Consider the following 12,818-nt stretch of genomic DNA (forward strand, 5'->3'; position numbering starts at 1 on the left):
AGGTCAGTATCACACTTGCTGTAAAGTGTGAACTACTGGAACACAAATTTTTAAGACTTCATTTTAACTACATCATGGAATTCACCTTTTTTTTTTGCAGAAAGTGAGACTGATGTAGAACCCTACGATGGTTTGTGCTGGAAGGGACCTTAAAGCTCATCCAGTTCCAGCCCCTGCCATAGGCTTCCACTACAGCAGCTTGCTCCAAGCCCCTGTGTCCAACCTGGCCTTGAGCACTGCCAGGGATGGGGCAGCCACAGCTTCTCTGGGCACCCTGTGCCAGCGCCTCAGCACCCTCACACCCTTCTGGAGTTCTGCCTAAGAGCTCAGCTCAGATTCCCCTCTGGCAGGTTCAAGCCATTCCCCTTGTTCCATCACTACATGCCTTTGTCAGAAGTCTCTCCTAACTAAATTATCTATTATTTTACCTTATATAACTGTTGCTAGAGCATTTATGAACAGAATTCCCTCCTTCTCAGCCTCTATGGCATACATTCTATCTTTCATCTCTTAACCAACTACCAAAAAACCCTTCATCTTTATCATTCTCTACCCTACTTTACCTTCTCTACCCTTCTTGCCCCTTGTTTTAAGGGTGGCTACCTTTCACTGCTCTTAAGGGCCACTTCACCATCACCTCCCACAGTGCTGTGGAGTGATGACACATTGCCCTTCACCCTGGAAATGACACCCAGCAGGTACCACCATCTCTCTGGTGAGAAAGCTGTCAGTGCAAAGTCCTTGTGCCTGCCTCACTCCCAGCTTTATGAGCCTCCTTCAGGAAATGCTTAACGCAGTGTAGTTTCCAGAATCATACAATCACAGAACAGTTTGTGTTGGAAAGGACCTCAAGATCATCCAGTTCCAACTCCCTGCCATGAACATTTACAGCCATTAGTACCACAACAGAATGGAATTTGAAATCTCATTCAAAGCTCTTGTGTCTTACAGCAGACAACTTTTGATATGTTTTCACAATCACAGCATTTTATATAAATTATAGACTAATGGCATGTTGAGTGGAAGTCAAAACACATTTTTACTCTGCCTACAGGCAGCATTCCCACTATACAATGCAAACCTGCAAGTCTGAAGGGACTGTTTTGTTCTTTTTAATAGCTAATGAATATTACCTGCAACAGAATCCCATTCTGCTCTACTCGGTTGATTAATGCCACTCTCCTTTCAACTTCCTTTATGATTTATAGTTTTTTTTAAAGGGGAATTTGAAACCAGAAAGCTTACCTTGAAAGCGGGTATATCCTAATGTTTCTCCTCGGAAACTCTTATAGTATTTTACTCCATAAACTATAATTGGTCTTCTAAGAATATGTGCAAGTACAAAAATGTGTGTCTGCTCCAAACTCGCTCCAGGCTGAAGCAAACACAAAGAAAAGACATTACTCGAAACAGAACTTATCTTTTGCTTTGAAATACAGGCTCCAATTTGAGATAGAAAATGCTTTTAAGAGTGATGCAACTTTGACAGGGAAAATGAAAGACTGGAAGACTATTACATATCAGTTGGAAATAAGCAAAAACATTGCAGCTTGCACAGGAACTTAATCTGTCAGTAGTAATTATCTGTCCCATTGCCCAGATTTAATCTAACATATTTAATTCCCCAGTTAGACGTGAGACTCTATGTAATGCAATTGTAAAGATAACAGCAATTCACTCATCAGAGGACAGGTTAAGGGAAATAACCTTTTGATGACGGGAAAAGAGCACATTCAAAAGCAATCACAAGAAAAAAAGCACTAAAATCATGGTTATACTTAAAAAGAGGACTAAAAATATCCCAGCATTTGGAAGCTTATAGGAATGTAAATCTCCTTTTGGAGGAGAATGTAGTATAGCAGCTTGCTGAAGTTTAAGCAGTGTAAGCTTAGATTTGAAGGAATGTTCTAGGAGTAAGTGTAGTTAGAACTAGGATCATGACACAAAACAGACAAGTGTGTATCTGTTTATTCTATATTGACACCAGAAGACCCATACTTTGTACTGTACTGCTTAATGGTAAGCTCCAAAATCAGGACTTTAAATGAAGCTTTCCATCCCGGCAGAAGAGTCTACCCAGTCACGCTTTAACACTGCTGGCTTAAGAGGAATTCTTCCTTATTACATGAAGAACAATTCAAGTTGTTAGAATTTCTCTTCAGAGATCAAAATAACCCATCTAACAGCCGTCTTCTGAAGCAGTTTTCATACCTGACTCGCAAGAGAGAGTATGAATGCCCAATCTTCCTGCCACTGTTCTTCTCGCAATGAGAAATGTAAACCAAAGCTTTGGGAATACCACGATTCCCACTCTTTCCAGCGTGTGTAGAACCTGAAATGTTAGGGAGAGAGAAAAAGGGTACAGAAAAATAATTACTCAGTCACCATATACATGTGATAGCAATACTCAACCCTTGTAATCCTTTATCCCAAGTCTATAAAGAAGGAAGAAAGAGAGTGTGTGCGTCAGGAAAACTGGATTTTGTTGTGTTTTTAACCTTCAGGAGACTCCACTTGGTAATTCTCACTGAAGAAATCACTTGGAGTCACAATGCCTACAGCAAAGACACCGCAATAGATGCCAGCTCCTAACAGGCTTCTGGCTAGATCGGTACTCCTTATAATAGCTCTTTTGAAGCCTTATTTAGGCTTATGTAAGTGTTGATGTACAGGGAACATAACTTAGACATCCTATTTCACATAAGAGGAACTGCTTACTCTGCTCACACAAACAGTACAAGTACTTTCTATTGCTGACCATAGCATGAGCCAGTTAACTCCAAAGTACTCATGTAAATGCTCCATTCCTGGCAGTGTCCAAGGCCAGGCTGGACAGAGCCTTGGGCGACATGGTCTAGCATGAGGCATTCCTGCCTATGGCACAGGTTTGGAACAGAATGATCTTAAGGTCCTTTCCAACGCAAACCATTCCAGGATTCTGTCAACTTCAAACATGGTTGAGAGGGAGAAGCTGGTTTATATCAGGTTTTGGAGCAAAGAGTATGTAGTATGGTCATTTCACATGATATGGAATAGTTATAAAGCAGCATAGGTAAGAACTGACATAGCAAATGGGATTGATCAGGTTTACACTGATTATAAAGTCACAAGACTTCTATATTTCAGTTAAAATTATCATTTTTGTACACTAGCTTAGTCCCAGCGTTTTATATTTCTTAATGAATTCCAAAGAAAAATAACCTACACATTAAAAAGCAGCTTCTGGCTTTCTGGAGTTTTAAACTTGGGCTGATCACCGCACTATGGAAAGGCCACAACTTCATATTGGGAACATGGATTTAGTGAAGAGTGCTAAGCCAACTCGGAAACAATGGCCTTTACTGTGAACACAAAGAAACCATTCTGAAGTTCAGCTTATTAAAAAAGTCATTGAAATGAACTCATTTAATTAAAATCTGACAAAATTAACAAGCAGGGAGTGTGTGTGGAAAAAACCTTTCCTTTGCTTTCAGTAAAGATGTTATCACCCTAAAATCCTGGCACAGGGAACAGCCATCACCAACCAGGTTGGATGTCCCAAGTATAACTCAAACCTCTGCATGGCTTAAAAGACCCATTAGTAAGACATTTTGACAGGTCTATGTGCTCACTCACTGTAATTCATCCACAGGGAATCTTCTGGATCCACATTCCAGTTCCTAGCCAAACACATCAACTGCTTCCCTTTTTGCAGCTGAGAGTTATCTTGCCTGTTTCCCCCAGGAAATCTCTAAGCAAACACCTTGTGCTAAATGAATCAAATGTCAGGTCTCCTGAAAGGAGGACACAGAGAGCAAGAGCACACAAGGAAAAAAGGAAAAGACAATGGAAGAACTGAAGAAAAAGCCCAAAAGAACTACTGTGAAAACATTATCCTAAAGAAGTTTCTTCTTCGAGTTAGTCAGCCATAGACACAGTTACCTACAGATATTCACAGTCTTGCAGACACAAGCCACAGCTCAAGGTTTTAATCTCATTTAAAACAGAGTTTTCAGTTTAACACAAGTGAATTGAATGCATCTGTAATGAAGAAAATGTAAAATCTGAAAGCCAGCTTGGGGCATGTGCCTGCTCTCCACCAGAAGCTAATGGTGGAATAAAAAAAGGGACAAAAAGCATAAACTAAAGTAGTGTAGCGATTTCAAAGGGGAGTTGGAAAAGGCTTCACAGGCCAGAGCCCCTGAGAACTGCACTACCGAGCTTCCTCTGGGTACCAGACACTGGAATGTCTCTAGAAAACAGATTCTCCTTTGTTCAGCATCTAAACAAACATAACAAAAAGCAGCCAAATGAGGTACATGAATGTTCCATGTCTGACTATAAAAATACCCATTTTTAAGCACCTTGTGAAGGCTCTGAAGATCAATTCCACAAGATGAAAGTCAGAGCACACTGTTGTTGAGACTAGTGACTGCATTTAAGAGCCTATTCCTTCAACACCTATGATTCAAGCTAGTGATGATAGTATCACTTCCTGTCTGTTACACGTCCAAGCCCACAGAATTAGAAGTAAATGGATCATCCCATATGGAATCTATACAGCAAGTACAGGACGATCAATGTCACATCCCTGGCAGTGTTCAAGGCCAGGTTGGATACAGGGGCTTGGAGCAAGCTGCTCTAGTGGAAGGTGTCCCTGCCCCTGGCAGGGGGCTGGAACTGGATGAACTTCAAGGTCCTTTCCAACACAAACCATTCCAGGGTTCTGTGGTTCCATGAACTTACAACAGAACTTAAAGGCTTCTCATACCCTCAATCTGGACTTTTTGAAAGGAATTGACTAGAGTCTGATCCTGGTATCACCACCATGTCAGCGGATTCTTCAACAATTCCCATCACTAACACCCTCTGCAGACAGAGCAGATGTTATAAAGGAGGCAGCTCTATAGACATCTGTATTAAAACCTGCACTAATACTTCCAATAGCAAACCAGCAAACAAGCTTATCCAGACAGGAGGTAGGCAACTGTATTCAAAAAACTATACAGGAACAAATTAATCTGTTTAAAAAAGCCCTGTGCTACCAACAAAGATTAAGTAAATTCAGAGTAAAATGCAAATTCTGTCTAGACCATGAACTAAAAAGCTTACCTAGATTTAACACACACTAAATAATGAGGATTATGTTAGACACAGCAGTAAGCCAACAACAGTTAACACTAACAATTTCAAAGATTGGTTTAAATCTCCATAGCATGTTTTTAGACACCACACTCGGTTCTGTTACCATAAGGAACAAAACCTTATCTATCATAAGTTTCTGTTCTGGCTGCAGGGGAACTGCTTGCGATGCCAGGGACATTCCTGCCTGGTTGAGATGTGTGCTCCACTATAAACAGCTCTGAAGTAGTGACAGATTCATTTGGATTCTCGGGAGAATTGTTACTAAAGCACCACTTCTTTGAATCCAGCTCTGGGTGCTAATTTGGGGAGTTTTCTCCAAACAGCAGGTAGCTGGGAACAGCAATCACAAAAGCCACTCCTGCACTGCACACAGAGCCAGTCCTCTTGCTCTTTCTCTAGTGTATCTGCTGATAATATTTCTCTTGTCTTCAACTATAACCACAGCCTGGTTTGTGTTGGAAGGGACCTTAAAACTCATGCAGCTCCAACCCAGGCCACAGGCAGGGACACCTTCCACTGGAGCAGCTTGCTCCAAACCCCTGTGTCCAACCTGGCCTTCAGCACTGCCAGGGATGGGGCAGCCACAGCTTCTCTGGGCACCCTGTGCCAGCACCTCAGCACCCTCACAGGGAAGAGCTTCTGCCTAAGAGCTCAGCTCAGTCTCCCCTCGGGCAGGTTCAAGCCATTCCCCTTGGCCTGTCCCTACAGGCCCTTGTCCCAAGCCCCTCTCCAAGTTTCCTGCAGCCCCTTTAGGCACTGGAGCTGCTCTCAGGTCTCCCCTTCAGGAGCCTTCTCTTCTCCAGGCTGCCCCAGCCCAGCTCTCTCAGCCTGGCTCCAGAGCAGAGCTGCTCCAACCCTCGCAACATCTCCATGGCCTCCCCTGGACTCACTTGAGCATAAGAGCATAAGAAAACTAAATCACCTGTCCCTCACATTATTAGTCCTTATCGAACTCTTCCCTTAGTCCCATTACACACTTGAGAGCTGCTGGATACCTCTGGGGGTCGAACCCCAGGAATTTTTCCTCCAGCAGAGGCAAATCACAGCACTGGACTAAAGAAGGCCACCAACAAAAGTTGATTTACAGAACAATAATTTAATTCTATGGCCACCTGACAGCAGCAGTTAAATGTCAATGCTCTGTGCTTTGCTGCCATTATTATAGCAGACAGAAGAAGAACAAAAAGAGCAATACCAAATAAAGCTGTAACTAAGCAGATGGAATGAAAATACTGGAAAAGTTTAGACAGGAATAAAAGGCTATCTACTATTAACAATCTTCTGCAAAGCTTCCCCCAGGGCATGACATGTGCATGATTTACATTGCAAGTATAAGGAAATTCCAGTCTTAATAACTGCGATTAGTGCACTCTTGACAAGTACAAAACACAAAGTATTTTACTCTGGTTTAAATTCTATTTGCTGACTCATAGAATGGTTTGGGTTGGGAAGGACCTTAAGATCATCCAGTTCCAGCCCCGTACCATGGGCAGGGACACCTTCCACTAGACCAGGTTGCTCCAAGCCCCGTCCAACTTCTTCCTTATATCACACACTGTTGTCACCAAGTTCAGAATGCCCAAGTTTCCAGTGCTCTCATTTAGAAACAAGCTACATCTACATTACGACATGAATCACACTGTGACTCAACATCTGAGGTAAACTGGGCAGCGGTGGTGGTGTTCCTTTGTAATACTGTACTACTACCAACTCCTATGCTACACAGGAAGCTGCCTTTAAAGCTGACACATCATCACTCACCAATGTGAACAGTCGTGTAAACTGTCGTGAAGAGCCTTCCGCAGCACTGAGTCCTTGTCATAGATGCCCCACGTGGCCTGCAGCACTGAATCAAGCAGGCAGTCCCCTGCAGTGCGGTTCCAAAGTGCATATAACCGGCTGTCCAAGCGCGTACCCAGCTCCAGCGACCAGTTAATAATGGGAGATTCCTCTTCTAGCTCTGCAACGTGACAAGACCTATAGTCATTTCAAGTCTCAGAGAATACGAGCAGAGTAATGATAATCTCAACAAATCACCCATTTACAGTCATTAAACTTAAATTTTCCTTCCTACTACAAAAATACTACAATGGCTAAAAGCATTCCTTGAGCAAAATGCTGTTGAGAAAAGAAAGCAAAAGCCCCAAAACCAAACCACAGCCTTAAGTAAAGCATGATGTCATTTGTTTGAGGGCTGTTATTGAACTGGAAAGATTTGTTAGCATCTTCAAAACTTAAAGCTTAAAACTAAAGCTTCAAAGGTCTTTCCAATTCAAAGATATACTACAAACACAGTTTACACAGGCTCCATTCTCTCTCTGCCTCATATATAGCCTGTAAGTGTTAAATAAGTCCCGGGTGAAGATAAACTTGAAAGCATCAGATCTCTATTTAAAACAAATTGAGGCAACAAAGCCACACACACTGAGATTTTTTTTAGTAACAGAGATCTCTATTGCAAAGCAAGGAGGGCTTCGAGCTGTTCTCAGAGCACTTACCTTTCTGAACATCTCTATCAAGTACTTCGTCAAATAGCTTTTCTTGGACTGTGGGTGGCAAGTCTTCAATGTCTGCAAAATAGAAAGCAAATACAAAAGTCACTTCATGTTACTATAAAAGAGACACATTACTAGCTGATGCTCAGGGGAACTTACGCAACAGCTTGCACCCTATCATCCCTAATGCCTCCTCTGAAAAGCTCCTATTATTTCAGTCCTGTCACCTGTGAACACAGGCTTCACAGAGCACACCGAAGTAGATCTGTACCTCAGACTGACTGTCATACCTTTTATGCAGAAAGGATGAGCACAGCACATGTAGGACAAGAATGGAGTTCTCTGAAGGAGGAAGCAGAGAACCACTTGGAGGTGGAAAAAGAAGTATTTTCAACCCTACTATATTTAGGACAGCTTCAATCCTAAGCAATAGTTTTCCACTCGTCTGAATGGCTTCCCCTCCCTGGGAAGAGGAGGACAGGCAGAGCTTGCCAAGAGCCTTGTTCTTGGACAGAACATACACTTCCTCAGGCACTTCACGCAGACTTCAGTGTAAGACTTCAGAGAACCCCAATGGTTTACAGGCCACAGTTTGCAGGTTAGAACACAAGGAATGGGGAAACTATTGAGGTATGACATGGAAAATGACACTTCTGACAACTGTTATAAGATATCTGCAGGGAGAAACTGCAACTATGGATCTACCTCTGAAAACTGCGTAATAGGCAAAACTCCTTTGTGATTCTTGTATCATATAACATACCACACAGTCACACATTCTGAAACACAAACACCTGAAGGTTTGCTCATGGCCTGCATTTCAATGCAGGTTAAGTAGCAAAAGCTTGCTAGGATCAGCACCTACAGAAACTTTGCCAGCTTCAGAACGATTATGAAACTTAAATACATGAATGTTAGGGTATTAAATCAAATAGTTAAACAGGGACATCCAGTATCCCTTTGGGCAGTCTAGGGGATAATACCTGGGCTCTGAGTGGTATTTCAAGGGCACACAGAGCTCTCGATTCCAGTGTCCGACCTGCCAGTCCTGCTCAGATGTCCAATCCCCATGGGCTTGTAGAAGCAAAGCCCACACTTAGGCACATGAGTGGCTACTGACACGCACTATTTGGTGCAGGCAGGGTGTTCGTGGGGTGGGTTTCTTTAGATGACTGATCTGGGGTTTTTAAAGTAAAACTGGCTTACAGTGGCCAGCAATGAACTTAGAAGCTTTGCATGCTAACACCCATGCACTGGCTCTTTGGGAGGATCCAATCCATTTATTTGAAAGATCAAGTGGAAACTGGTTCTTAACTACATCATATAGGTGGTATATGAACAGGATTGTGGGATTTATAGCCCCATCCATGGAAATGCTGCCTTAAGACCAACTAACTGCTGACTACAAAAGATGTTCAGGTGTTTAAGTGTGATGGAAGTGAAAATACATTGAGTGTCTTGATGCACAGAAGCCATTGAACATTCTTATTCCTCTTATTTAAATGCTATAGCACGTATCAAAAAGCCGCACAGTGGTTTAAGATGTGTCTCAAACACTAAAATTCCTCCATTATGGTGAAAGCAACATTTCTCCTGAGTGCTATGAAATAATCCTTCTGCCCCTTTCTCTTCTCTCCCCCAAACAGCAACGAAGTGTTAAGTCTCTAAACACTCTGTACACCCACACTGTCTGCCTCTCATACATGACCCACAGAATAAGACTAAATAGAGCACCACAGCCAGAGAGTTGGTAGACAAGTGGTAAATATTATCCAGACTTTTTGAGGAGGAGGAGATAAGGCAACACTCAACCAAAAAGGTTCCAAATACAATTCTTACAATGCTACTGCTTTATAAAGAACACAAATGTTCTGATTAGTACAGACTGCATTTACACATTTTCTTATCACTGGTAGCATTTGTATTAAAGGAAATGGCTATTGAAGGTTAAAAGCCTTCTAATAGCTCTGTGTTTAATAGACAGACTCTTGATTGTAGAGTACTTAAAAAGTATTTAAATAGTGCTATTGCTACAGTCTAGTACAAATGCAAAAGGATGAAAGCTGACACAACTACATGAGAAGTCACATTAGAGTCCAGAAAGGTTTGGAATCTGAACTTTAAACACAGCCTGCCCATAAAATACACTAATTTTCTTCAAGTTCTTTGTGTCTAAAGAGAACAACAGATACACACAGGAATAAGGCATAGGCTGAAGTGTACAAATACTCCACATTAACAAGCAAATTCAACTACCAGATCTGACCTACACTGTTAAAACTTAATAAATAAAAGCTATACACACAGAGTACCACCAGACAGTCGAAGTATACATCTAAACCAAGCAATTCCCAACTAGGGGATCAGAAGTATCTTCCATTAGTAGTAAGAATTTAGTAAGTACCTGCAGGTAATGTAAATGTTACAAGGTCAGTCAGAAAATAGCAAGCAAAGTCTCCCTTTCGCTGATGAAGAGATGCAGCAATTTCACGACGAATTTGTTCTGTTACCTCTGGACACACCATGGCAGGAATGCACTTGGCTGCCTGTTGGGATACCTGTAACACAACACAGTTACTGCACTGAGCATTATTTCTAGTTAAATGCAAAGATTTAGGGGTCATCACCATCAGCAGCAGACAGGATTTTGTTAGTAATCTAACAGAGGGATAAACGTTGCTACCCTGAAAGAGTAAATATTTAGTGATTGTCAGTGAATCAATAGCTCATTCATCATGTAGATGATGTTTCTCCAGCTTCTAATCATGGAATGGTTTGGGTTGGAAAGGACCACCCAGTTCCAACCCCCTGCCACGGGCAGGGACACCTTCCACTAGAGCAGCTTGCTCCAAGCCCCTGTGTCCAACCTGGCCCTGAACACTGCCAGGGATGGAGCAGCCAAAGCTTCTCTGGGCACCCTGTGCCAGCACCCTCACAGGGAAGAACTTCTTCCTTATATCTAACTTGAACTTCCCCTGTTTCAGTTTAAACCCACCAGCCCTTGTCCTGTCACTGCAGTCCCCAATGAAGAGGCCCTCTTCAGCATCCTTTTAGGCCCCTTTCAGATACTAGAAGCTGCTCCAAGGTCTCCACTCAGCATCTCATTATTGGCAGCAAGAATTCATTCAGTGACACAGTGAAGTGACACAGGATGACACTGGATGTATTAGAACACCCTTTAATATACTTATTTTCACTAATAAATATCCTAGCAAAGCAAATCATCGCATGGCTCAAACACTGCTAAGCTGCTACAAATACATACTAAATAAACGGTATGTATTATGGATGTAACATATGGGATATATTCCTAGAAACTGAGACAAAACCAAACAGAAACCTCTAGATGCTATTTCAGCTAATCAAGTTGATCCTAAATGTAGAACTCCATCCACCAAGAGAGCTGTGTAAACAGCACAAAATTACTGATATTAGCCATATATAAATATATACACTCTTCTCAAAGATTTAGCTACATTTGTCCTGCTTCATTTACCCTTTTTAATTAGTCAACCCTTTGCATTCCATCAGCCTTATGCACTTCCCAGACATGTAACTTTTCTTAATGCTTTCAGAACTGCATTAAGCATTAAAAAAAGAAAGGAGGCAGAATAAAAACCTGGCTCCAATAAGGTGAGGAACCACAGTGTGAGACGAAGAAAACAAACAAAAAGAAGGTAATAGAATTACTTATGGGCCCAGTAAGAGGGCAAAGACCACCAGAAGTGAGGTGGACCATCCCACAATATACAAGGAAATGGAACGTGCAAGAACCAAGAGACCACAGAAAGGAACCATAAAATCACAGAGTGGGAAAAATGTAGCAATTTCACAAAGCCTTTATCTGAAAGAGAAGCTCCCAAGAAAACCAGGGAAGATGGATCAGGCAGACCTGTTCATTAACGAAACTCAGAAAGCCCTATGCTGTCATTGATGTCAGTGTTTTGCTCTCAGAGCATTTCCTCTCCCCCACCCAAAGCACAGGAAGCCTCACAATAGCTCACTTCCACCACCAGCGAGGTCAAAACATGTGCCAAGAGTGCTCATTGATGAGAAAACTGAACAGCCTCAAGACCACCACATACCTCCAGTTTTAAACTCGCTTCTTAAGGAGAAGCATCAAAGGCACAAAGCAGCAGTTCATGTATTCTAACAGTATTAGGCTCCATCCTCTATCAAAGAGGTTACATGTCACTGGCTGCAAACAATGGTGCTGTTACATTAGGTTCTTACTAAGCATGTACAAGGGCAGAGGAACTCACCTCTGTGAGCAGAATTGCCAGCATGTCTTGCCTCTGGAAGCGTATGGCCAGATGCACCAGCGTGTAGCCCACATCGAAAGCAGAGGGGCGATTGAGGAGGCGCACTTCATCTGCAGTCAGCTGCCGGGCAATGTCTCCTCCTGACGACTTGTAAGCTTCAACAGCAGCTAAATCCCCTTCTACAACTCCTGAAAAGGAAACATAACACAATGCAATTCATTTTAGATGGTGAATGAGCCATTCTGGACCGAGCTACCTTATTTAACACAGTTTATCTAATCTGACACAGGCCTAACACATGAACATAACTGCATACAAACAAGCTTTGATTTAATACTATGAAATATTTACACTTACCTCCAAGATCATTTTCGCTATCCAAACTAGTTGGAAGATACAGCAGATTAAAAGGCAGCTCTGAAGTGGTGCTGAGGACCCTTGATGAAATACCAGGCATAACATACTCACTGGAGTTTCATTTGATCAGCAGTACTGAGGGAAAGCCAGTCATTCCCAGTTTGACTTCTTATCTCCCTTTTTACCTTATCTTAAAAACCAACTACTGGACCCAAGAAATAGATCTATTAAAAGTTTTTTTCTAATAAATACTGTGTTTGGGATTATTTTTTCCCCAAATTATGGTTTAAAAGAGTGTTGGAAGAGGTACAGAACACAAAGCTTCTCTTCAGTTCACCATCACTGGTACTAACTGAACTTTGCAGTTAACATTCAGGGTACTCAATTCAAACTGAATTAAAGAGAAATCACACACACACTAGGTGTGCTTTGTAAATCACTGGCTGGAGGGCACAACACCCTAATGTCTTCTAGAATCCCTGGAAATCTCTGATTTCTGTACCATGCTTCATATCAAGACCATTCATGCTGAATGCATTCCTCAGCTGGGTAGATTTTGAGGGTGGATTTAAATAAGACA

At 42.0% G+C, this 12,818-nt stretch overlaps 1 protein-coding gene and 1 long non-coding RNA gene across 2 annotated transcripts in view; one reads left to right on the forward strand and one right to left on the reverse strand.

Moving 5' to 3' along the window:
* LOC133218066 (uncharacterized) overlaps nt 1-12,818 on the forward strand; it is a 228,851-nt gene that overhangs the window by 122,546 nt on the left and 93,487 nt on the right. The gene's annotated exons all lie outside the window — the stretch shown is intronic.
* ZRANB1 (zinc finger RANBP2-type containing 1) overlaps nt 1-12,818 on the reverse strand; it is a 47,670-nt gene that overhangs the window by 8,111 nt on the left and 26,741 nt on the right. Inside the window, exons 4-9 of the mRNA XM_061364103.1 lie at nt 11,882-12,069; nt 10,024-10,177; nt 7,623-7,694; nt 6,886-7,084; nt 2,212-2,332; nt 1,246-1,375 (exon numbers count right to left, since the gene is read on the reverse strand). Of these exons, the coding sequence (XP_061220087.1) occupies nt 1,246-1,375; nt 2,212-2,332; nt 6,886-7,084; nt 7,623-7,694; nt 10,024-10,177; nt 11,882-12,069 (864 nt within the window). The remainder of the gene's footprint in view (nt 1-1,245; nt 1,376-2,211; nt 2,333-6,885; nt 7,085-7,622; nt 7,695-10,023; nt 10,178-11,881; nt 12,070-12,818) is intronic.

Source organism: Neopsephotus bourkii, unplaced genomic scaffold (assembly GCF_033783945.1).
Source record: "Neopsephotus bourkii isolate Nb327-2 ecotype Australia unplaced genomic scaffold, CSIRO-AGI_Nbou_v1 NB_1189, whole genome shotgun sequence".
Classification (NCBI taxonomy): Eukaryota; Metazoa; Chordata; class Aves; order Psittaciformes; family Psittacidae; genus Neopsephotus; species Neopsephotus bourkii.